This window comes from Geotrypetes seraphini, chromosome 8 (genome assembly GCF_902459505.1).
Source record: "Geotrypetes seraphini chromosome 8, aGeoSer1.1, whole genome shotgun sequence".
Classification (NCBI taxonomy): domain Eukaryota; kingdom Metazoa; phylum Chordata; class Amphibia; order Gymnophiona; family Dermophiidae; genus Geotrypetes; species Geotrypetes seraphini.
Window position 1 is genome coordinate 193,170,600 of NC_047091.1, and position 26,092 is coordinate 193,196,691.

The 26,092-nt window shown below is 46.4% G+C and overlaps 1 protein-coding gene across 1 annotated transcript in view; it reads right to left on the bottom strand.

The window, feature by feature from the left end:
• Nucleotides 1-3,226: 3,226 nt before the first annotated feature.
• The window catches only part of SCARF2 (scavenger receptor class F member 2), a 188,018-nt gene continuing 165,152 nt past the window's right edge, over nucleotides 3,227-26,092 (bottom strand). Inside the window, exons 9-11 of the mRNA XM_033953915.1 lie at nucleotides 22,425-22,546; nucleotides 8,080-8,232; nucleotides 3,227-5,336 (exon numbers count right to left, since the gene is read on the bottom strand). Coding sequence (XP_033809806.1) covers nucleotides 4,081-5,336; nucleotides 8,080-8,232; nucleotides 22,425-22,546 — 1,531 coding nt within the window. The 3' untranslated portion in view covers nucleotides 3,227-4,080. The remainder of the gene's footprint in view (nucleotides 5,337-8,079; nucleotides 8,233-22,424; nucleotides 22,547-26,092) is intronic.

Here is a 26,092-nt window from a genome sequence, read left to right on the forward strand (position 1 = left end):
CCCACTACATAATACTGCTTTATTTATTTTCCCCCCAGTTCGAGGTTGTATTTATAAGAAGTTCCAGCAGGTCTCGTTCTTACATACATTTCAGATCATTCTTGTTTATCAAATTTATAGAGAATTAAATTGATTAATGATTACTCTGTAGTTCACTGGGAAGGTCGAGTTTTTTCATCGATCTGTGAGGTTTTGTGGTCTAGAAATGTAATGTAACAAGACTGTATTGTATCATCCACTGACAAAGTGCTCCTTGCTGTGAAGGATTTATGGAGTTTCCCTTAAAGTAGCAATTGTATTTTACCAAAGCAGTGGACTTAGCAAGTGGAGGAACTGAATATGTATACCCTGGAGGAAAGGAGAAACAGGGGAGATATGATTCAGATGTTCAAATACTTGAAGGGTATTAACATAGAACAAAATCTTTTCCAGGGAAAGGAAAATGGTAAAACCAGAGGACATAATTTGAGGTTGAGGGGTGATAAATTCAGGGGCAATGTTAGGAAATTCTACTTTACGGAGAGGGTAGTGGATGCCTGGAATGCGCTCCTGAGAGAGGTGGTGGAGAGTAAAACTGTGACTGAGTTCAAAGAAGCGTGGGATGAACACAGAAGATTTAGAATCAGAAAATAATATTAAATAGTGAACTAGGCCAGTTACTGGGAAGACTTGCACGGTCTGTGTCTGTATATGGCCGTTTGGTGGAGGATGGGCTGGGGAGGGCTTCAATGGCTGGGAGGGTGTAGATGGGCTGGAGTAAGTCTTAACAGAGATTTCGGCAGTTGGAATTCAAGCACAGTACTGGGTAAAGCTTTGGATTCTTGCCCAGAAATAGCTAAGAAGAAAAAATTTAAAAAATGTAAATTGAATCAGGTTGGGCAGATTGGATAGACCATTAGAGTCTTTATCTGCCGTCATCTACTCTGTTACTATGTTACTATGAGCTCCTCAGGCGCTAATGTAAAATTTTATAAGTGGGCATTTCTATTTATGCACCCCGATGACGAGCAGTGGAAGCCTTGTCTGTAAGAGTCTCACGATGCAGAGAGTTTGTTAACCCGATATTGGTACATTTTATATTTACACATAATTGCAGATGTGTAAACGTACTAGATACCCTGGTAGTGGTTAAGTGTCGAGTGACATGCATTACGGTTAGTGTTCTATACCTTAACCCACACATGAGGTACACCTAGTTGAAAGAACTGCCTTTAGCTGTTGGCTTTATCAGCTTGATTAGTTTTTTAAATGTGGACCTAAAAGTGAAGAAATTGTTTCTTGTTTAACTTGGATTCTTTGCATATTGTGCTGATACCTTTTACTATGGGAGAGATGGTGAAATGCAAGGTTTTGGGGATCTCAAACAAGATATAGTAGAATTAGAAAAGGGTGATAAAAATGATAAAAGGGATGGGACAACTTCCCTATGAGGAAAGGCTAAAGTGGCTAGGGCTCTTCAGCTTGCAGCAAAGATATTGTCAGGGGTGATTTGATAGAGGTCTATAAAATATTAAATGGAGTGAAAAAGATAGATGTGAATCGCTTGTTCACTCTTTCCAAAAATACGAGGACTAGGGATCATGCGATGAAGCTACTAAGTAGTAGATTTAAAACAAACCGGAGAAAATTTTTCTTTACACAACATGTAATTAAACTCTGGAATATGTTGCCAGAGAATGTGGTGAAATCAGTTAGCTTAGCGGGGTTTAAAAAAGGTTTGGATAATTACCTAAAAGAGAAGTCCATAGGCCATTATTGAGATGGGGTGGGGAAATCCTAGGATAAGCAGCATAAAATCTTGAGATCTTGCCAGGTACTTTGTGACCTGGGTTGACCACTGTTGGAAACAGGATACTAGACTTGATGGACCTTCGGTCTGTCCCAGTATGGCAACTCTTATGATCATTGCGTAAGTGAGTAGAGGCTGAAATGAAGGGCCATGTACAGGGCTGGTCCTGTCTATTGGATCATCATAATTGTTTTCCAGAGATGTTCTTCTACATGAGCTTTTGAGACCTCCAAATTTCCCTTCTTCAGATGTGACCATTTTGCTCATTGCTCAGTCTCTGTGTGGTTGTTCTCTACAGATAATCTCAACAGCTCATGCAAAAGAGCTTTCACAGCCCATCGGAGAGGAAGATACATACAAGTTCCTGGGTCTTCACCATGAAAAGGTGTCACATTTCCATGATTCAAGTCATATTTCCAGCATCTTAACTGGCACATATTGTTTGCTTTGAACCAAAACTAGAGAGTAGGAAGCAAAGATAAAAGTGACGTTTGGCACTTGCGTTCAGGTGGTCATTCCACTTTCCCCACTAGAGGGCTCCAAGACAGCTGTGGCAACCCATACATTACATAAGAATAGCCTTACTGGGTCAGACCAAAGGTCCATCAAGCCCAGTAGCCCATTCTCACCATGACCATGGTTGCAGGAAAGCACGATAGCACTATTAGATGTACAGAGTGCTGGACACAAACAGAGACAGTCCCTGCTCAACAGAGTTTACAATCTATTCAAAACAAGACAACTAAGGGATTAGGGATTACATTTATTATTGGTTTGGAAGAGATGAAAAGGGATCAAGAGTCAACTTGGATTTGAATAGGTCCAGAGTGGCTGGAAGGAGCACAGGGCACCAGAAGCAGAGGCCACCCTGGGAGAATAGGAGATAGGACAGCTCAATTGAAACTGTAGTATGCAGCCCCCCCAAAACTTGAAATTGTTACAACTGTGGGTGATGGTAATGGGGGAGGAGGGAGTTATGCCTCGGAAGCTCTCCTGCTTTCTAAGCAGCTGTCTGCAAGACTGCTAATATTCCCAGTGAAACTGCATCTCATTACTTATCTCTGTGGAATGAGGTTTTCAGGCTCCCATAGCGGTTTGTGCTCTCTTACCTACAAACTGACTGAGAAGAGGCTAAGGTGTCAGGACTTTTTTTTTTTTTTTGCTGTGGCCTCCATAATTATTTTTCTAAAACACATACATACGTTAGCCAGTAGGAACTCAAAGTAATGGTCTCAGAGGTGATTCTCTTGCACTCCTAGTTTGCTGAACAAAATCTTTTACGATTGACTGAGAACCTCTTTGAACTTATAGCCAAAATAGAAGGATAAAACCTCAAACTGGTATCTTTTTATGAAAATAACCACTGAATGGATTTCACCTCCCCCTTCCCCCCCCCCCCCCCCCCGCAAACAAAAAGCTAATTTATCTGTTATTGCATATAATGGTAGAGTAAAAAAAAAGTATTTTATATTAAAATAAGCACTGCTTATGCATTCATAATACTGTTGCTAAAGTTGACTTGTTTCGGTGCTGTTGAGCTAACTCCCTATCATCATGACATGCGAGTCTAGTCCTGGATTCTAAACTCAGCTTCAAACAGAAGGACCGGAAAGAAGTGGGTTGAAAAGTACCAAAGCTTGTCCATCCCAACACCTAAAAGCCTTGCCAAGGCTCACTGTGGGTGGAAGTCAGATGTGTTTTGGCTTCCAAGCAAAACCATATTCAAATAGTCATTGTTTCACCTTCCGAACCCAGGACTGAAAGTGCTCATGAGGACAGGGTTGGCTCAATCAATACGACTTCTACTGCTTTGGAGTCCCAACCAGAAAACCCAGTTACATACTCTCCAAAGCACTGTACCTCAGTCCTCGCACTGGAGAAGCCTGTAATGGCCAGTACAATGTTCAAGTCTTTTCATTTCACTATAAAAAGTACCAAAGAAACACTTTACTAATATAATTTAAAAAATTTGTCTCATATAAGGATATATTAAATATGAATAGTCAGAAATCATAAGGGAAGTTATTGCAGTTGCTGGAGTGGAAGAGGTCCCATTGCATGGAAGTGCAAGATTTGTAGACTGCAGAGTTGGTCATCTTCTGGGCTGGCTTATCCCACAATTCAGCTAGCACTTGAACACTGTTTACCGGTACTTTTATCTGCACTTTGGTTCACAGTTGGCAAAGAGCAAAGCTTATCTCCTCAACAAGCTTCCCTCGTTGGACTCCCTGTTCTCTTTGTACAAGTCACTGGAAGGGTCTTGCTTAATGCCTCTTTTGAAACAATGCTCATTATTTTACTGTTTGAGGGGGCATGATCGCTGTTTTCACTTCATTCTTAGCATCACAGTCCAAGGTTGCTTCTCTGCTCTTCTTTCGTGGGGGTTTTTTAATGGGTGTCTTTTTTACTGCTGGGTCACTCGTGTTCTGCTTGGCACTCGGAGCCTGCTCCTGGCTGCTGTTTGAATTCGGTTTCTCAACATTCTTGTCTTCACTGGGAACGGTTTCCGATACTGGACTGACCATTTTCTGTAGACTGGTTGTTGTGGGCAGAACAGCTTTGCTTGACTTCTGGTTGGCATTTGCCACAGAACGCTTGGCCTTTTGAGGAGGGGTTGGTTTCTCTTTCTGGGCCTGAAGAGGCCCCATTCCATTCAGCTTTGTGCCTTCCTCACTCCTGTTCAGGCTCTGAGTCTTTTCCTTCAGCTGTGCAGCCAGCAATGTGGCCGCCTCAAAAGACAAATGAGGGTGAACCACCTCAGATCGCAATTTACTATGGTTTGGGCTTTTGGGGGCTTCTCCTCCCTTTTTTTCAACATGGAGGTTTCCAATTTTCTTCAGGGCATTCTGCACTGCTCCATTGATATGTTCCATCTGGTCCTGGCTTGTTTTGGTTCTGGGTTTGGCTCTGGTGGGGGACTGTAGCTCCTCAGGGTTTGGGGACTCACTCCAGCTCAGATCTTTATGATGCTTGCGTGCTTTGTCTTTATTTCTCAGAATTACTTTGTCCTCAGTTTTAGTCGGGGGAGAAGCAGATGTATTGCTGGGGGTTCTCTTTCTGTTCTGCTCCTTAACATGCATCTGACTGCCCTCAGTGCCATCTGACTGGCTCACTGCTTTGTCAGATGATCTGCTCATAACAGGCAAGGAATTGGTTTGGCTGGGGTTGTATTTGCCATGAATCCAAGAGATTTTGGGCTTTGTGGATGGATCAGGGGGAGGGGGCTTTGTTCTTTCAGGTGAGGGGGGCTTGCCACCAATTGTGGCACTTTTGATGTCTATTATACTTTCGTCCTCATCCTTGGACTGCTTGGACAGACGGGCGATCTTGGCATATAGGGCACCTGCAGTAGATCCCGAGCCACAGGATGACCTTTCACTGTCAGAAGATTTCAGCAACGGCATTTCACTGTTGTCCGCCTGGAAGGCTTTGGTGGAATCCATTTCTTTCAGAAACGTGTACTCACCAGCTTCGTCTTCACGAATTGGCAGGGCTACCTTTTCTACTGGGATGGGGCTTCCTTTTTCTTTACTCTCAGACACTGAATCTGTAACAAGAGTTAGAAAAATGTCACATTGGAAACTAGAGAAAGAAACCAACTTGATCCATGAAGGGATGAGATAATAAAAATTAAATCTAGCTTGCAGGAGGCTCTCACATAATTCATCTTTTTAGTTAAAATCAAGAAACATTTCTTAGCATGGTTTCTTTTATTATCGACTATAAGGGTCACAATATTGACCGATGGCTACAGGAAAGGCCTGAGAAATCCTTCAGCCTTGCAGAACTCAGAACAGCCAAAAGCTCTTCCAGGAAGAAGTCATAAATCCGTATAACAATTATGTTACATCATCAAAGCACTCTCTATCTAATATAATAAAACGCTAGGCCACACATGCGCACTTCCTATGTGTTCGCAGGTTTTCCGTGAGCTGTAGCAACACATAGGAAGTGCGCATGCGCGGCTTACGCTCTGTCCTGCTCCCTGTTGAAAGACGCAGCGTCTCCCTTCCACTAACTTTGCCGTCGCCGCCTCTCCGTCTCTCTCTTCCTCCCCCCCCGAGGCGGATGGCCAGCGGCTTACGCGCATGCGCTGGCTTGGCGCACCAGAGGGCAAGATGAAGGGGGTGCAGAGCAGCGCTGGCGGCGGCAGTGTCCGGTAAGGAACACGTCCACGAGTCCCCCCTCCCGCATCAACTGCTGCTGCTCCTGTTTGAAGCGGCATGCTGAGGTTGCGGCTGGCTGTAGCGAACCTCGCAGGCCGCTCTCCACATGGAGCACGTTCCCGCTGACGTGATTGCGTCAGAGGGAACATGCTACCATATGGAGAGCAGCCTGCGAGGTTCACTACAGCCGTTCGTGAACCTAAGCAGGCCGCTTTGAACAGGTGCGGCAGCGGCGGAAGCAAACATGGGTGGATGGAGGGAGGGGAAGAACGGGAGGGAAAGCGAAAAATAAGGGCTATGGAGCAGGCAGGAAAGAGGGCTGCTTTGGGGGGGGAGGGGTGTGCTGGGGCCAGACAGCAATCGGGGGGGGGGGGGGAGGAACAGATGGGGGCCATGAAGCAGGCAGGCATTGCACAACAGGGGGAAAGGGGGCTGCTTTGGAGGGAGAGTTGTGCTGGGGGCAGACAGCAATCGGGGGGAGGGAGGAACAGAAGGGGGGCCACGAAGCAGGCAGGCATTGCACAACAGGGGGAGAGGTGAAAGGGGGCTGCTTTGGCAAGCAGGGGGGGGCAGGGAGACAGACAGAAAGAAAGACGCAGAGACAGGGGACCTGGGACAGACAGACACAGACACAAAGAATGACAGACAGACAGCGTCCAGGGAGAGAGACAAATAAAAAAAACAACAACACACCATACAGACATTTACTCTAGCACCCATTAATGTAACGGGCTTAAAGACTAGTGTAATAATAATATTGTCAATACATACGAGGGGGGGGGGGGGTTGTACAGAACAGTTTTCAGCCCGTCCAACAAAGTTGAGGCAGTCTCCATCAAGACTATAGACTCAGTCCAGTGATTTTCCACTTTTTTGTTCTGTCGAGACAATATGGAATAAAAAAATGGAAAATCCCTTGATGGAGACTGCCCCGGCTTTGTTGGTTGGGCTGAGAACTTTTCAGCAGCTCCTTGTACTATTCTGAAAGAGGATTTAATTATTTCACTTATTTTCAAACTAAAAACCATGGACTCCACAGCAGTTAATAGAATCTATTTGCCTGCTCTAGCTAGGTAGGTTTCTCACGTGCAGCAGTTTGTGAACCATGGCTGTAAGGAAATCCAACTCCATTGGTTCATTCTAGTTGATTTCAGTTTATGTTGTATATATATGAATTTTTCCATTCAAGTGTTTTTATAGTGTTTATATGTTATCAATTAATTTCTGTATATATGAACTGTGTGTTCAACCACTTAATTTTGTCATTTGTCAAAAAAGCAAACAGGAAGCTAGGTCTTATTAGGAAATTAATGGTACCATGAGATCAGGATTATAACGCCTTTGCATCGTTCCATGGTGCGAACTTACCTGAGTATTGTGTTCAGTTCTGGACACCTTATCTCAAAAAAGATATAGCGCACTAGAAAGGTTCCAAAGAAGAGTGACCAAGATGATAAAGGGGATGGAACTCCTCTCATATGAGGAAAGACTAAAGAAGGTTAGGGCTCTTCAGCTCAACACCTGCATGACAGGCAGGATTTATATCACCAAAGCTAATATTTTATACCTGTGTTTATGTTTATAAGACAGCTCTTCACCATAAACCATGTGTCCTGCCATAGTGTATTTTGGATACTGTAGGTGAATCTCTTCATAATAAATCTCAATAAATAAAATCTAGAACCTGGTTTCACTACATGAGCCTCTGATCTGCTGTTAAATTGCACTCCACAGCTCCCTCTATCCTTTGGGCTAAGAACTGCTGCCCTCACAACATCCTCAGCTCCAGCCTCTGGCAACCCTCTGGCAATCTTAATTGTGTAGAGACTTTATAGCCCATCAATTAGCAAATCATCCTGGCAGGATACAAAGCAAACATCAGAAATAAGACATATAATAAAAGAAAATAGCATGAAATTTCCCATCCCTCAGAATATCCACATTGAATTTGCAAACTTGATTTGCATACACTGCCTCCATTATATGCAAATGTCTTTCATGCATATTCATTGTGGATATTTTGAAAACCTGACTGGCAAGGGGGGGACTTCAGGACCGAGTTGAGAAATACTGCCTTAGAGCACTTTGGATCCTCCTTTCCTTTGGATCTCCACTTTCACTTACCCTCATGTGGGACACAGTAGACGGGCCCCTCATCTGTGGTATCGAATGATGAAAAGGACTCTCGTGAAGACCAGGATGGGGACGGCAGTTCCACAACAGAAGGTGGCTCAATGAAGCTACAGTTAAGGGTATTTTCCACGTCGTGATGTGCCACTGAAAATAAGGAGGAATGAGAGCATGAGAAGGGAGGTGATCCACTGAGCCCAGGATCCTGTTTCCAGGATAGGCTATGTGTGTGCCTGGAAGAAGTAGCCCAGGAGACGAGGTGGGACAGATTCACTCGCTTTTCTTCCTACCCATCTCCAGCAGTAAGAGGCAGTGTTTGTGATTAGACAACCTGGTGAAGAGTTAAATGGCCAAACCATTTTAAAATCGATCTATACTGCTTGCGTTGAGCATATACTGTGGCAAGAAATTCAATGAAAAACTACTTTCTTAAACTTGTTCTAAATCTACTAGCAGATAATCTCATGGTATGTTCCTTAGATCTAGGATTACTTTAAAAATTTCTATCATATGCCCTCTCAGTCATCTCTTCTCTAGGCTTACTGGAAGTCACAAGGAAGAAGAAAGACAGAGAGGAAACCACAGGAGAGGGGCAGAAAAATGGAGGGACACAAGAGGAAGGAAGCGAAAGGAAAGAGGGAAAGAGTACAGGAAGATCACAGAGTACAGAGGGGGCAAAGGAGAAGCAGAAAATGATTTAAGAGGCGTGACTGTGGAGAGGTGTGCAGGTGAATAAGAATGACAAATTGAGGAAGCGAGAGCGTCAGAAAGGCTCATGGGGAAGACAGACAGGGCACAGGAATGGGGAAGACAAGCATTAGTAGAATGAATAACAGAATGGTGATGGTGAGAGAGGTATTGAAAACAGAAAGCAAACATGGCACAATGGAGGACTATCATGGAAATAAGTTTTGTTTCAGCTTTTGGCATGGTGAGAACGCGTGGAGGGGCATAATCAAAAAAACCGTCTAAGTCCCTTTTTGGCCTAAGTCCTTAAACGTTCAAAGCAGAAGCAGGGAAAGTGTCCATAACCAAACCAAACGTCCTTGTTTTGATTATGGCTTTCCTCTGCCTAAACGCCCAATCACCACTACGTCTAAAAGTACACCCATACAACGTCTACACTTTAGCCATAATGAAACCAAAAAACGCCTAAGCCCCAAACGTCCAACAGAAGGGCTTTTAGGCGAAGGAGGAGCAAGGCCTTCGCCCAAAAGCTGGATTCTGTAACCGGTGTCTGTCAAAAACAACACCGGTTACAGAATCCCCCCCCACAACGTGCCAAAGCCCTCCTGCCATGTCGAACTGCCAATCCCCCCCCCCCCGACAACATCGGGGCAAGAGGGAGCCCAAGCCCTCTTGCCCCGCGGCAGCCACAGCACCCCCGATGATCCCCGGTGATCGTGCCCCCCCCTCCCCGCCGAGTACGATCGGGCCAGGAGGGAGCACCAAACCCTCCTGGCCCGCGGCGACCCCCGACTCGAGTGGGCCAGGAGAGAGCCCAGGCTCTCCTGGCCCCGACGACCCCCCCCCCCCCGCCGCTACTGGAATGGGCCAGGAGGGAGCCCAAGCCCCCCTGTCCCTGGCGACTCCCTACCCCTCACTACAATACGGGCAGGAGGGATCCCAGGCCATCCTGCCCTCGACGCAACCCCCCTCCCCCCAACGATCGCCCCCCCCCGCCGACCTGCAACCCCCCAGCTGACCCCACGACCCCCCCACCCCCACCCCCCTTCCCCGTACCTTTTCCAAGTTGGCCAAACAGACGGGTGCCAAACCCACCCGCCCACAGGAGGGGTCTAAGGCTCCCAGGCCTATTCTGATTGGCCCAGGCGCATTAGGCCCCACCTGTGGGCGGGGCTTTGGGACGGCTGGGCCAATCCACCCGTCTGTCTGGCCAACTTGGAAAAGGTACGGGGAAAGGGGGTGGGGGATCGTGGGGTCGGCCGGGGGGGTCGCGGGTCGGCGGGGGGGCGATCGGGGGTTCAGGGGGGCGATCATTGGGGGAAGGGGGGTTGCGTCGAGGGCAGGAGGGCCTGGGATCCCTCCTGCCCGTATTGTAGTGGGGGGTGGGGGGTAGGGGGTCGCCGGGGCCAGGGGGGCTTGGGCAGGCCCATTCCAGTAGCATGGGGGGTCACCGGGGCCAGGAGGGTTTGGGCTCCCTCCTGGCCCATTCCAGGAGCGGCGGGGGGGTCGCCGGGGCCAGGAGCGTTTGGGCTCCCTCCTGGCCCATTCCAGTAGTTGCAGGGGGGTCGCCGGGGCCAGGAGGGCTTGGGCTCCCTCCTGGCTCGATCGTACTCGGGGGGGGGTCACCGCGGGCCAGGAGAGCTTGGGCTCTCTCCTGGCCCGATGTTAATTGCGATGGGGGGTGATGGATCGCGGAAGGAGAGATGCCTCATCTCCCCTACCGCGATGCCATCACTCCTCTACCGGAACTGCTGCGACCCGCGGCAGGAGAGATAGGGCATCTCTCTTGCCGTGGGTTGCGGCAGTTCGGGTAGAGGAGTGATGGCATCGCGGTAGGGGAGATGAGGCATCTCTCCTGCCGCGATGGTTAGGTTGACGGGCCGCTGAACTGATGGCGCCAGCGGCCATCAGCTCAGCGGCCCCTTTTTCGGCACTTAGACCTGGTTTGACTACGTCTAAGTCAAAAAGGTCTAAGTGCTGACTATGCAACCTGTAAATGTTTTGGTTATACCTGTTGTACGCCTAGGTGTAGGTCGGCCCACCTCCCGCCCACTGCCCGCCCTTTCCCCTCCTCTAAACACACCTCTTTTCTCTCTGTGCATCTAGAGGCAGGGAAAAGGCCTAAGCTGTTTTTAGATACGTCTAAAAACCAGCTTTGGTTATGGGTACTTGGACGATCAGGCTTTTTGATCGTCCAAGTAGCCATTTAGGACACTTTTTAGATGTGGTTTTTTTTTTAAATTATTATTACCCCCATTTGTTTACAGACAAGCCCAAACAAGAAATATGCTATTATCCTATGTTGGTAGATTCATTGGCTTCTTCTTCAGTTGACCCCTGATGCAGTTGGGAATGCTGAAACACGGCTTTTGTCGGGTTCAATAATAAACCTGGAACTTGAAGACCCTTTGTGCTTTTTTTTTTTTTTTTGCTTCTTGAGTGCTTTCTTTGGCAGCTATTCACACGTCCTGAGGACATGGGCCCAGATATTTTTCATTGGTAGAATTTTGGTCATTAGTCCATTATTCATCATAGGGCTGGGTCAGACCCAGAGTCCATCCAGCCTAGTGTCCTGTTTCCAAGAGTGGACAGTCAAGGTTACAAGTACAGTGTGGAAGAAGAAGATACGTCAGTGGTGATCCATGTGGGGACGAACAACGTGAACAATTGGAACTACAACAGGGAAGTACAGAAGGACCAGTTCCAGATGCTAGGAAGGAAGCTGAAGACCAGAACGCAGAGAATAGCATTCTTGGAGATCCTGCCAGTACCCAGGGCTGATGAGAAGAGGCAGATGGAGCTGCATGCAGTCAACGGGTGGATGAGGCGCTGGTGTGAGGAAGAAGGATTCCACTTCGTACACAACTGGATAACGTTCTGGGGGAAGAGCAAGCTATACAGGAAGGACGGACTCCACCTCAGCAGAGATGGAACGAGGCTACATGCAAGCACATCAAGAGAGAAGTTGAGAAATTTTTAAACTAGGAAGAAGGGGAAAGCCGACAGTCAACCGAGAGAGTCGATGGTTCGAGAACCGGTATACCCAGAGGATACCATGCAAGAAGATAGAGGGAAAGATTCACCGGATCACAAGCAAGACAGATCGAAAAAGACACAAGAGGGAAGGAAATGCAAGAAAGGAACAGGCCGCAAACTCAAGTGTATGTACACAAACGCAAGGAGCCTGGGTGAATGGGTGAATTAGAAGCTATGCAACAAAGATAACGTTGACATCATAGGCATCACGGAAACATGGTGGACTGAGAAAAACATCTGGGATACTGTGCTACTGGGATACAAACTATACCGCAGAGACAGAGTGGCTCAAAAAGGTGGGGGCATTGGCATATAAGTCAAAGAGGGAATTGAATCTACTGTCATCTATTTTGTTTAGTATTTTGATAAACTCTCTTGGTTCAATTTCCATAGAAGGGAGTGTGTGGTGTAGTGGTTAGAGCTACAGTTCCAGCACCCTGGGGTTGTGGGTTCAAATCCTGCACTGCTCCTTGGGACCCTGGGCAAGTGCCCAGATACATTAGACAGACAGGGAAAAATGCTTGAGTACGTGAATAATTGTAATCCATATAGAACTGTAGGATATGCAGACTGTTAAAAAAAAAAAGGCAAGGACACCTTCTTCTTTTCTATTACACTACATTAGTATTTATGGCTTGTTAATATGCCCCAGGAGGAGTTCAATGCGATTTACAATTTAGAAGAGCCTGGACATATCCAGGGATTACATTATTTCATTAGGGTACATGACCCACATAAATTGTTTTGTGTTTGTGTAGGTGTATCATTATGGTAGATGATTTGGAGAGAAGATTGGCTATATCTGGTGTTGTAGTCTTAATATTATGGGTTCTAGTATGGGTGTCACTTATTCTGCAGGGTGTTAGCCATAATTTAGATGGGGTTGGTGGAACATCTGATTTAGATTCTCAACTTTTACAGATTTCTTCTACTCTAGGAAGCTCCTAAGAATCTTTCAGTTTATGTTCTTTAATTTCTTTAGCTAAGACCATTATAGAAATGAATTCCTTATTTTATGATCTTGGCCCTATACTGTCGGATTGGTACAAATTATCTATGCATGGCTTATCTCCTTTTTCACTTGCTACGGTAAATCAAAGTTTAAACTTAGGCATTGTTCCAAAATACTGGAAGCAATCATTGATTCATCAGATTTTGAAAAATGCTTTGGTAGATACCACTGTGTCATCAAATTAAAGACTTATAGCCAACTTATCTTTTCCGGCAATGTCCATTGTTTACCATTATTTAGAATTTAGGAGTACAATTTTTATTAGACTTTATGCTGATGATTTTTATTAGACAAGGCATTTCATTCAAGTGAAATAACAGCCCCTCTGGCAATCAAAGCAAACATTTGCATCCTCCTTTCCTTTCTTTTCTGAAAGGGTGGGAACGAGCTTCCTGTTGAAAGGTCCTGATTAAGTTCTTCAAAAGATAGGACAGGCAGAGAAAGGAGACTACATAGGGAAAAGGAAAATCAATAAACCATAGAAACAGGCATTAGACAAGATTACTCTCCTGGAAATAGGAAATGTAATGAAACCTCATCCCAGCCCCAAGTTTAGAAGATGCAAGGGGCATGCTCAAGATGGCATTCACGTGAGGACTCATGGAGTTCCCTTGCTCATCCTCTGATATGGGGAAAAAATGAAAGGGCCAGAGCTGGAAGCCCGATCCTTGGATCACTGGACTCTTTTCTCCTTCGTGGGAACTCAGGACAAGGAACTCCAAGTGCAATGCTGGCTTTGCAAGACCCTGGGAAAAGTTTGCCAGGTTCTTTCGCTTTTCAGCAAAACCACTTTAACACTGGAGAAGCGGAGTAAACCACTCCAGCCTGGATTGCTTCCTCCTGTGGATTCCCATCCAGGAGGTGCCTGACTCAAGTCGGTTGGAGATGAGGCTGAAGCAAGGGGCTGGATGCACCCATAGCCAAACATTGTGTCTTCAGATCGTTCAAATCCTTGTAGAACATGGCGCCAGGCTACATGAAAATCCAGCTTCTGCCGTACATGACGAACAGGTCCCTCCACTCCCAGGATGAAATATGCCTCAAATGGTGATGGGATAATCGCGCGTGAGACACCAGCGCGCTGACAATCCAGCGCAAGACAGAAGCGCGCTGCTGAAAGCTGCCGAAAAATGTATTTTTTAAGAGCTCCAATGGTGGGTGTGGGGGGGAACCCCCCCACTTTAATGCATAGTGTTCGCTCTGCCGTGGGGGGGTGTGTGCAACCCCTCACATTATAAACAAAACGGAACTTTCCCTGAAAAAAATCGGAAACTGTTCCGTTTTGTCTATAATGTGGGGGGTTGCACACACACCCCCCACGGCAGAGCGAACACTATGCATTAAAGTGTGGGGGGGGGAGGTTCCCCCCACACACCCTGCATCGGAGCTCTTAAAAACTAAGTTTTTCAGCGGCTTTCAGCAGCGCGCTTCTGTCTTGCGCTGGATTGTCGGCGCGCTAGTGTCTTGCGTGCTACTGACTATGAACCCCTCAAAACACCCTCTAATTATGCGTTTCAACTGCAAAATGCCAAATGACGTTCCTACTCCCACTTCATACCAAGCCACCGGAATCGACTGCCCCCGCAGATCAGATCCCTTGAAGGTCTCCTCAACTTTAAGAAAACGATAAAAACTTTCTTGCATATAGGGAGAAAGAACCCGATGTTCAGCTACCAAATGGGGGGATTAGTATTAGAGGGAAGTAACCTTGAAAGAGATTTGGGTGTACTGGTGGATACAACAATGAAGTCAACGGCGCAATGCGCAGCAGCCGCAAAGAAGGCAAACAGAATGTTGGGTATTATTAAAAATGGTATTACGACCAGAACAAAAGAAGTTATCCTGCCGTTGTATCGGGCAATGGTGCGCCCGCACCTGGAGTACTGTGTTCAGTATTGGTCACTGTACCTTAAGAAGGATATGGCAATACTTGAGAGGGTCCAGAGGAGAGCGACACGAATGATTAAGGGCATGGAAAACCTTTCATACACTGAAAGATTGGAGAGGCTGGAGCTCTTCTCCCTGGAAAAGCGGAGACTCAGAGGAGACATGATAGAGACCTACAAGATCATGAAGGGCATAGAGAAAGTAGAGAGAGATAGATTCTTCAAATTTTCAAAACATAAAAGAACAAGAGGGCATTCAGAAAAATTGGAAGGGGATAGATTCAAAACAAATGCTAGGAAGTTTTTCTTTACTCAGAGGGTGGTGGACACCTGGAATGCGCTTCCAGAGGACGTAATAGGGCAGAGTACGGTACTGGGGTTTAAGAAAGGATTGGACAATTTCCTGTTGGAAAAGGGGATAGAGGGGTATAGATAGAGGATTACTGCACAGGTCCTGGACCTGTTGGGCCGCCGCGTGAGCAGACTGCTGGGCACGATGGACCTCAGGTCTGACCCGGCAGAGGCATTGCTTATGTTCTTATGTACCTCTTCACCTAACTCCCCTGCTTATGACGATGGATTACAAAGAAACGTATATTGGTGCTAGATCTTCAATATGTCGTGTTAGGATATAAACTTGTATTGATAAATCTTACACTGTAACTATGGCACATTTAACCTGTAAACTGTATATTATGTACAGTGGTGCCTCGCATAACGGACGCCTCGCACAGCGAACGCTGCGCACAACGAACTTTATGTCTTGATTCGTACAACGAACTTCGTTTCACACAACGAAGTCGCCCGAGCTGCATCCTTCCGCGCAGGCACTGCGCTTAACTGCCCTCTCTCCGCCTGGCTCCCTCTTGCCCCCCCCGACTCCCCGACACGATCGGGGCAAGAGGGAGCCCAAGCCCTCTTGCCCCCCCCGACTCCCCGACACGATCGGGGCAAGAGGGAGCTCAAGCCCTCTTGCCCCCCCGACTCCCCGACACGATCGGGCCAGGAGGGAGCCCAAGTCCTCCTGGCCACGGCGACCCCCTAACCCCACCCTGCACTACATTACGGGCAGGAGGGATCCCAGGCCCTCCTGCCCTCGACGCAAACCCCCCCTCCCCCCAACGACCGCCCCCCCCCAAGAACCTCCGACCGCCACCCAGCCGACCCGCGACCCCCCTGGCCGACCCCCACGACACCCCCAACCCCCTTCCCCGTACCTTTCTGTAGTTGGCCGGACAGACGGGAGCCAAACCCGCCTGTCCGGCAGGCAGCCAACGACGGAATGAGGCCGGATTGGCCCATCCGTCCCAAAGCTCCGCCTACTGGTGGGGCCTAAGGCGCCTGGGCCAATCAGAATAGGCCCGGGAGCCTTAGGTCCCTCCTGGGGGCGGGGCCTGAGGCACATGGGCCCAACCCGACCATGTGCCTCAGGCCCTGCCCCCAGGAGGGACCTAAGGCTCCCGGGCCTATTCTGATTGGCCCAGGCGCCTTAGGCCCCACCAGTAGGCGGAGCTTTGGGACGGATGGGCCAATCCGGCCTCATTCCGTCGTTGGCTGCCTGCCGGACAGGCGGGTTTGGCTCCCGTCTGTCCGGCCAACTACAGAAAGGTACGGGGAAGGGGGTTGGGGGTGTCGTGGGGGTCGGCCAGGGGGGTCGCGGGTCGGCTGGGGGGGGCGGTCGGAGGTTCTTGGGGGGGGGCGGTCGTTGGGGGGGGGGGGGGGTTTGCGTCGAGGGCAGGAGGGCCGGGGATCCCTCCTGCCCGTAATGTAGTGCAGGGTGGGGTTAGGGGGTCGCCGTGGCCAGGAGGACTTGGGCTCCCTCCTGGCCCGATATTGTCGGGGAGTTGGGGAATCGGCGGGGCAAGAGGGCTTGGGCTCCCTCTTGCCCCGATCGTGTCGGGGAGTCGGGGGGGCAAGAGGGCTTGGGCCCCCTCTTGCCCCGATCGTGTCGGGGAGTCGGGGGGCAAGAGGGCTTGGGCTCCCTCTTGCCCCGATCGTGTCGGGGAGTCGGGGGGGGGGGCAAGAGGGCTTGGGCTCCCTCTTGCCCCGATCGTGTCGGGGAGTCGGGGGGGCAAGAGGGCTTGGGCTCCCTCTTGCCCCGATCGTGTCGGGGAGTCGGGGGGCAAGAGGACTTGGGCTCCCTCTTGCCCCGATCGTGTCGGGGGGGCAAGAGGGCTTGAGCTCCCTCTTGCCCCGATCGTGTCGGGGGTGCCAGGGACCACACGGAGTCACCCACCGTACCACCCGATTCGGGTAAGCGCAGGTATCGGTGGGTGGCTTATTTGCGGGGGGGTGCCTTATTTTACATTTTTTTCTAAAAAGGGGGGGCTGTCTTATTTGATGGCCCTGCCTTATCATCGGGGAAACACGGTAGAAAAAAAAAAAAAATGAACAGTTAAGTCCCAGTTTTTGCCGCTGAGACTCTGCCCTCTCTCACTGTAAAATTAGACTCTACTTAGTCTGTCTTTAAATTTAAAAAATGTGTGTTGTTTTAAAAAACAATTATGTTTTTAGATGTATCTAAATAAAAATAATAACCAAAAATTTATCTTTTTTTATGTCATCTTAGCATATTTTATGCTGCAGAACGAATTATTTTTTTTTACATGTATTCTTATGGGAAAACGCGTTTCACATAACGAACGTTTCGCATAACAAACTTGCTCCTGGAACCAATTAAGTTCGTTGTGTGAGGCACCACTGTATATTGGTATTAGATCCCTAGTAAGTGTCAAGTTACGATAAAAACTTGTACCAAAACACAAACAAACTTGAACTGTAATGATGGAAAATTGTAACCTGTTAACTCTCTATTATGTATGTTAACCTGTAACTCGTTCTGAACTCTTTGGGAAGAACGGGATAGAAAATGAATTAAATAAATAAAGTTATTTGTTTTCTCCTGATTCTTTTCCTCTTTTTTCTCAACAAGTTATGTTATTTATTTTTATTTATCCCATCCCCCATTAACTTGAGAAGATGATATAACTCCAAGCTTCCTAACATCTAAAAAAAGACGGGATCCAAGATGGCCGCAGGCTACACGGACTGAGTAACACGCTCTAGAGTACAACCTCTTCACTTTTTTATTAGAGCTTTGCTTGAAAATGCCGAAGAGAAGAGGCCGGAGTGCCGCTGGTGCTGTGAAGCAGCTCCCCTTGGCAACACTGAGGAGCTCCTACGGCGTATGCAATCAGCCCACTGGAGACACTCGGGAGAGGTGGGACCGAAGCTTGAAACAACTCTAAGCCCTGACAGAAGAGAGCCACCCCAGCCTCCTCAGAAAACCAAAAGGTTAATTGTTTTCTTCTCCAAAGGCGAGAGAGATGACATCGGAGGCTTGGTAGAGGGCAACTAGCAACAGCTAGGAAGCCCCAAATTGGTATCTGAGGATTTGATAGCTTTGGGGGAACAACAAATCCAGAAGGAAGATCAGCAGCACAATCAACAGGAAGACTTGGATTCTCAGTGTTTTTTTTTCATAAAGCAACAGCAATTTCCCATGACTAAACCACCTGAAGTGACGCTAGAATCTCTTTGGGATCTTGTGGCTAACCTAGGCAAGTCCATAAGTCCCCAATTTCAACATATTGAAGGGAAACTTATAGAACATTCAAAAGAAATAAGCAATTTAAAATCGGTTATAAAAGTCTCTAAATCACAAACTGAGAAAATTGAACAAGATTTAAGTTCTTCTAAACAAATCCAGGAAATCTTAATGAAGGATAATAAGAATCTCAGAGGGAAAACTGAAGCACTAGAAAACAATTCTGGATGTAATTGTGTTCAATTCTGGTCTCCTTATCTCAAGAAAGATATAGTGGCACTAGAAAAGGTTCAAAGAAGAGCGACCAAGATGATAAAGGGAATGAACTCCTCTCATATGTGGAAAGACTAAAACGGTTAGGGCTCTTCAGCTTGGAAAAGAGACGGCTGAGGGGAGATATGATTGAAGTCTACAAAATCCTGAGTGGAGTAGAACAGGTACAAGTGGATCGATTTTTCGCTCTTTCAAAAATTACAAAGACTAGGGGGACACTCGATGAGGTTACAGGGAAATACTCTTAAAACCAATAGGAGGAAATTTTTTCACTCAGAGATTAGTTAAGCTCTGGAAAAACATTGCCAGAGGTTGTGGTAAGAACGGATAACATAGCTGGTTTTAAGAAGTTCCTGGAGGAAAAGTCCATAGTCTGTTATTGAGAAAGACATGGGGGAAGCCACTGCTTGCCCTGGATCGGTAGCATGGAATATTGTTACTGCTTGGGTTTTTGCTAGGTACTAGTGACCGTGAGAACGGGCTACTGGGCTTGATGGACCATTGGTCTGACCCAGTAAGGCTATTCTTATGTTGAGATTGATTAATTTCCCAAGGGTCACAACTGTGACTCAGAGAGATGCTAAACTAGAAATTTGAGGTTCCTGAAGAATCTATACCTCCATTCTGAAAAGTCTATTATCTACCAGAAAAAGCCCAAAACCAGCAAAAGATTTTTCCATCTGAGCAATTGCTTTGCCTATGATTTATTCTCTAAAATATCAAGATTAAAGGCACATTAACTAAGACACTGATGAATTTAGATAATAAATCACTACTTGTGTACTTTTGATCTGGGTGTTTCTAGCATTATACTTATTTTAACCTGAAATACACTGTGAACTGAAAAAAAAACTAACCAAAATGTTTTTTGTCGCATCTTCCACAGAACTCAGCCGTTTCTTCTGAAATTTAGTGCATGAATGAAGTCGATGTAAAATGCTGTAAATATTTCCCACAGCAACATCAAAAAGTTTTATGGCGTATCTTGCAGAAAAATGTAAAGTCAAAACGTAATGTTTCACTTAAGCAGATGTTCAAAGTGCGCTCTCTTTGTACGAAGGCACACCCTCAGCCTTGGTGGCCACTCATCTATGGACTTGTCAACGACGCTCTATTTCAGCTTAGCCCAAAGAGAGATGAGCCATTGTTTGTCAACAACGCTCTACTTCAGTTTAGCCCAAAGAGAGATGAGCCATTGTTTGTCAACAACGCTCTACTTCAGTTTAGCCCAAAGAGAGATGAGCCATTGTTTAAGGTCTTCAGTATCAGATTATGATGTCTGATAAACGCATTCCTCTATCAGCCCCTAGATCCGGTATTCAACTGGGTTTAGATCTGCTAAAGTCGCAGACCAAAGGTCTGGAACAATGAAGTCTGGGGTCTCCCGATGTAGCAGTTCTATGGTATCCTTTCCCGATGCGCTGGGGCAACAGGTTCTGCATCAAAGGGACGTCCTGGTAGTATGTGCCATTCATCTTAACTCCAGGATCAATGAAGACCAGATTTGTGAATCCGAGTTTCAAGGTTGTGACCAAGACCATGACTGATTGGTGTTGTTGAAGGCATGTACAGGCGATCATTCTGTGTGTTATTCGGTGGAGCTACTATAAATATCTTTTCATCTGTAAACAAGATGAAGCTGTGCTCCGGGTACTTGACAAAAGCTGCTTGCACCATTTCAGGCATGTGTCTTTGTTCTGTAAAGTTAACTCTTGGGCATGACGCTTTTTAAAACACTTTAATTTCAGATCATCATGAATTATCTTAAGCACAGTTGTCTGGCTCATTTGTGTTTTTCTTGCTATTTGGCAAGTTGTTCGGTGTGTTTGTGGTGTGTCCTCCTAGCTCATTAAAAGATCACATACAACATCAGTGTGCTCTTGTGCGTGAATCGAGCATGGTTGTCCGCTGCCTGTTGCTTGGATCTTGCACAGCAGCACGTTGAGGCTGTTTTTGTTCCAACCCTTCTGTGGGAACTCTTTCAACAATCGTTGACTGCGGTAACTTTTTAGCAGTACCAAGTTCTTTATCAGAATTTGGTCTTCTGCAGTGAAAGCCATTTTGATACAGAGACTGTTTTCAAACTGTTGGCTGCTTCTGGGTGTATCCCATAGCAACAATTCATTTTCTCAAAGTAGTGTTGTGGTGTGGAGGGAAATATTTACAATTTTTTATATCAACTTCTTTCAGAACACGATGCACTAACCGCCCCTTTTACAAAACAGTAGCGTGGTTTTTAGCCCCAGCCCCAGTGGTAAGAGCTCCGACACTCATAGAATTCCTATGAGCATCGGAGCTGTTACTGCTGTGGCTAAAAACTGTTCTACAGTTTTGTAAGAGGGCGGAAATTTCATAATAATCGTCTGAGTTCTGTGGAAGATACGACAAAAAACATTTTGGTGTGTTTTTTTCAGTTCACAGTGTAGAGAAACATATTTATAAAACTGCTTTTCATAAAATGCCATCAGGGTAATATGCCAAAAAATACCATAAGTCAATAGCCAACAAATATGAAAATAATCCAACAAAAAATATAGGCCCTTGCTGTAGAAGCAACCCATTTTAGAACAGAGACCCAGGTCCAACATCTCCCTCCCTCTCTCCTACCTCTCCAGTCATAGTGTCTCCCACTTTATCCCCTTCGTCTAGCATCCCTCCCCTCCACTCTCGCAGGTTCATCCTCTCCCCCTCTATCTCCTCTTATCTCCCCCAGATCCATCTATCTTCCCCACTGTCTCCATTTGCCTTTCCCAAGTCCAGCATCTCTACCCTTTCTCCCACCTTCCTTTCCCTAGGTCCATCATCTCCTCTACTCTCTCCCTTTACCTTCCCTGGCTCTACCATCATAACCCCCTCTCTTTCCTCTCACCTCATCTCGGTCCAGCATTCTTCCCTCTCTCCCCTTTTCCTTCCCCTAGGTTCGTCATATCACCTTAACTTTCCTCTTACCTCGCCCTGGTCCATCATATCCCCTTAATTCCTCTTATCTCCCCCAGATCCATCTATCTCCCCCTCGCCTCTTACCTTTCCCAGGTCTATCATCTCCCTCTCTCAAATTTCTCACCCTGCCACAGCAAAAGAAGAAACAGGATTTGTGCTGTAGAGACTTCATACCCCGATGCTGTTGAAAGCTCTTTCATATCCCTGTTCCTCTGACATACACTTCTGGTTGTCACTGGGACAAGAAATTGATCAATATCACATGATATGAAGGCTCCGTGGCTCATATTATGTACAATCATTGTGCAAAGAAGCAGTAGCACAGACAGGAAAGAAGGTTTGAGGGAAGATATTGGACCCTGGGAGGTAGGGGAACAGGGAAAAGAAAGAGAGAAGAGGCTGTGGTGGTGGCAGCAGCAGCAGGGAATGGGTTACAAATTGGACAGGCTAAGGACTGCAGAGTTTGAGGAGCACATCACTCCCTGGTCCCCTTCTCCTAAAGTAAAGCCATGCATTTGATATATTTCTAATGGCAAAATTTTTCCACAACTGTGGTACTGCACACATAGGACAACAGAGGAAATCTAAGACCACCACCATTCCAGTGAAAGAGCAGCCTCTATGACATCATGAGAGTTATACCATACTGGCATCTAATAAGTGGAGTACAAGAATAGGCTGAGGACCAGGAGAATCTAGTTCAAATCCTACTGTGGGTCCTTGTGATTTTGAACTAGTCACCTAACCCTCCATTGCTCCAGGTATGAACCCACTAGGGACAGGAAAATACCTATTGTACCTGATCACAGGTAAAACACTACATCTCCCTGTTACTGTGGCTCTGCCACTGACTCATTACGACCAAGAACTAGGCAGAATTATTTAGTTGTTTGATAGCATCATGAGTCCTTGATATTACACAGCAAGTCTGCACTGTAATCTAGCGGTGGAGTCTTACCTACAACTTTTGGCAGGTTCTGGCGACGCAGTGGGATACAAGGAAGCTTCATGGTGATTCTGCTGAAGCAGCCACATAGGCGTCTCTGGGCTTTGGCGGCTGTAGCTTGTTCTTGGTTTGTGCTGTAAAAATAGAAGTTTTATTAACAGAGCAGTTCTCAAGATGTATAAGAGAAATCCAGAAAACTCTGGATGAAGAGGAAGGGTGATGATAGGAGATAGGTGGTAGCTTTCCACATCTGGACTCTGTCTCTTTATCTCCTGTATTCCTGGCGATAGATGAGTACTGTATGTATAATGATTGATCAAGTTTCAAGTTTATTAGGATTTTATATACCGCCTATCAAGGTTATCTAAGCGGTTTTCACAATCAGGTACTCAAGCATTTTCCCTATCTGTCCCGGTGGGCTCACAATCTATCTAACGTACCTGGAGCTATGGAGGATTAAGTGACTTGCCCAGGGTCACAAGGAGCAGCGGCGGGGTTTGAACCCACAACCGCAGGGTGCTGAGGCTGTAGATCCAACCACTGCGCCACACACTCCTCCACAATTGATCAATGTGAACCGCCTAGAACTCCCGGGTATGGCGGTATATAAAAATAAACTATTATTATTATTAATAAAAATAAACTATCAGTGAAAGCCAAAATGGGAATGCACTGACTTTAGCCTGTATTCATCCAGGGAGGTTGGGGTTTTGTTTCCTTTCATTTGTTTACTGTACAGATAGGACAGGAACGACCATCCAAATCTTCAGAGGAGCTGCTGGTTCCAGACAGGTGACAGGACAACAACTCAGCAGTACCCAAAGGAAGAAAATGGCAAAACCAGTGAAACCAGGTTTTTGTTTTTTTTTTAAATACTTTATTTTTGTATGCCCTTATATACACTTTTTGTATTTTATTGAACTTTGAGACTCTCTCTGGTTTTATAAGAGTCACCTAGTCAAATACTTACCTGTAGTTCTGAATATCCTGGAACAAAGTTGGTATTAAGCTGAAAGGCATGACATGTTTGTTTGAGGTTTGAATATGATCACTAGTGACCTCCTCTACGGGCAAGCGAAATAAACCCACCCCATTCTCACGCTCTTCTTCTTTTTCTTTTTCTCTTCAACAGGATAGCCGTTCATCAATACCACAGCTAACTCTCAGAAATAGATTTCAAATCCTACAAGATGGAACCACCGAGGAAATAGCAGAAGAGGCTCATGAGGATACCCAGCACACAACGTCAAATCCAGAGCACACAGACAGACCCCCTCGAAAGGAACGAAGAGTGGTAGTCATTGGTGACTCCATGCTAAGGGGCACCGAGGGACCAATTTGCAGGCCTAATTTACAGTTAAGAGAGGTCTGCTGTCTCCCTGGAGCCAGGATCCAGGATATTACCACTATCCTAGACAAAATTCTAAAACCTAATGATCATTTTCCCATGTTTCTCATCCATGTAGGCACAAACGACACTGCTAGGAACCACACAGAGAACATCCCCAGAGATTTTGGAGCGCTGGGAAAGAAGCTGAAGCAGACAGGAGCACAGGTGGTCTTTTCATCAATTCTTCCAGTGAGAAACAGAGGCAGAGCTAGAGAAGAGCGTATTCAACGGACTAACGAATGGCTCCGAGAATGGTGCATAGAAATGAACTTCAGATTCCTGAACCACGGCGATACGCTCCAGGGACTGCAGGGACCAGACGGACTCCACCTGACCAGAAGAGGTAGAAATGTATTTGGACATCGATTGGCCCGCCTACTCCACAGGGCTTTAAACTAGGTAAGTTGGGGGAGGGTACATACTTATATCCCAGAGCAGTAAGAAACCACCCTGAGGAGGCGAGTCGCACTCACACTACCAAATCTAAGGTAAGTACCAATGATATCCACAATAATTCAGGGAGAAAAATCACTGATAATTTAGGAGCCACACTAACTCATAAAGGAATCTCTTCACAGATATGGAGGGCTATGTATGTTAATGCACACTGCTTGGGCAATAAAATTCTAGAATTAGAGACTGAGATAACAAACGCCGATCTTGACGTGATAGCGATATCCGAAACCTGGTTCACGGAATCGCATGAGTGGGATATGGTTATACCAGGGTACAACCTACTTCGTTGCGACCGAGTGGGTAAATTGGGGGGAGGAGTAGCGCTATACACTAAGGAAAGCATCAAAACCACCAGAATCACAGATGTTAGATACATCGGGGAATCCATCTGGGTGAACCTGGCCAGAGGAAATGAAAAATGCCTATACCTTGGTGTGATATATAGACCTCCCAGGCAACAGGAGGACAAAGACATAGAATTAATCGAGGACATAGAGAACATCACACTGCGCGGGGACTCAGTAATGCTAGGAGACTTCAACATGCCAGATGCAGATTGGAACACACTCTCCGCGACTACGGGTAGCAGCAAAAGAATATTAAACTCCATAAAGGGTGCACGTCTCAAGCAATTGGTATTGGAGCCCACCAGGGACCAGGCGTTACTAGACCTAGTTCTCACCAACGGAGATAGCGTCACGGAAGTCTCAGTAGGAGACACACTGGCCTCCAGCGACCATAATATGGTATGGCTCAACCTCAAGAAAGGTTTCCCTAAGACAAACACAGCAACAAGGGTTCTCAAATTTAGAGGTACAGACTTCAACCGCATGGGAGATTTTGTCCATCAGGAGCTACATAAACAAGCAAAATCTGACAATGTGGAGGACATGTGGACGTCTCTGAAGTCCATACTACACGAAGCAACAGACCGATACATAAAGACAGTAAGTAAACGCAGGAGAAACAAAAGGCCCCAATGGTTCAGTAAAGAAATTTCAGACCTAGTTAAACAGAAAAAAGACGCATTTATCACCTACAAACATTTAGGCAGAGAGGGGGCAAAAGAGGACTATCTAGACAGATCTAAAGCTGTCAAAACAGCAGTCAGAGAGGCCAAACTCCGAATGGAGGAAGAGCTAGCACGGAAAATTAAGAAAGGGGATAAATCTTTCTTCAGCTATATTAGTGACAGGAAAAGAAATAAAGATGGGATAGTATGCCTGAAGAAATTGGACGGTAACTTTGCAGAATCAGATTCTGAGAAGGCAGAACTACTAAACCAATACTTCTGTTCAGTGTTCACCCGCGAAATGCCGGGAGCTGGTCCACAGCTGCAGACGGGAGATAACCAGAAAGACCCGTTTCAAGATTTCGAATTTACGCCCAGTAGCGTCTACGACGAACTATCAAGACTCAAAGTAAACAAAGCCATGGGACCGGATAACCTACATCCCAGAATGCTCAGGGAGTTAAGGGAATTCCTGGCTGAACCATTATCTGTTCTTTTCAATCTTTCTCTAAGCACAGGAAGAGTCCCCTTGGACTGGAAAACCGCCAACGTAATCCCACTCCACAAGAAGGGCTGCAGGACAGAGACAGCAAACTACAGACCAGTGAGTCTCACGTCTATAGTGTGTAAACTCATGGAAACACTGATCAAACAGAATATTGACACAATCCTAGACGAAAAAAAAACTGCGTGATCCACACCAACACGGGTTCACCCAGGGAAGATCCTGCCAATCTAATCTGATTAGCTTTTTTGACTGGGTTACTAGACAACTGGATGCCGGAGAGTCACTGGACGTGGTATATTTGGACTTCAGTAAAG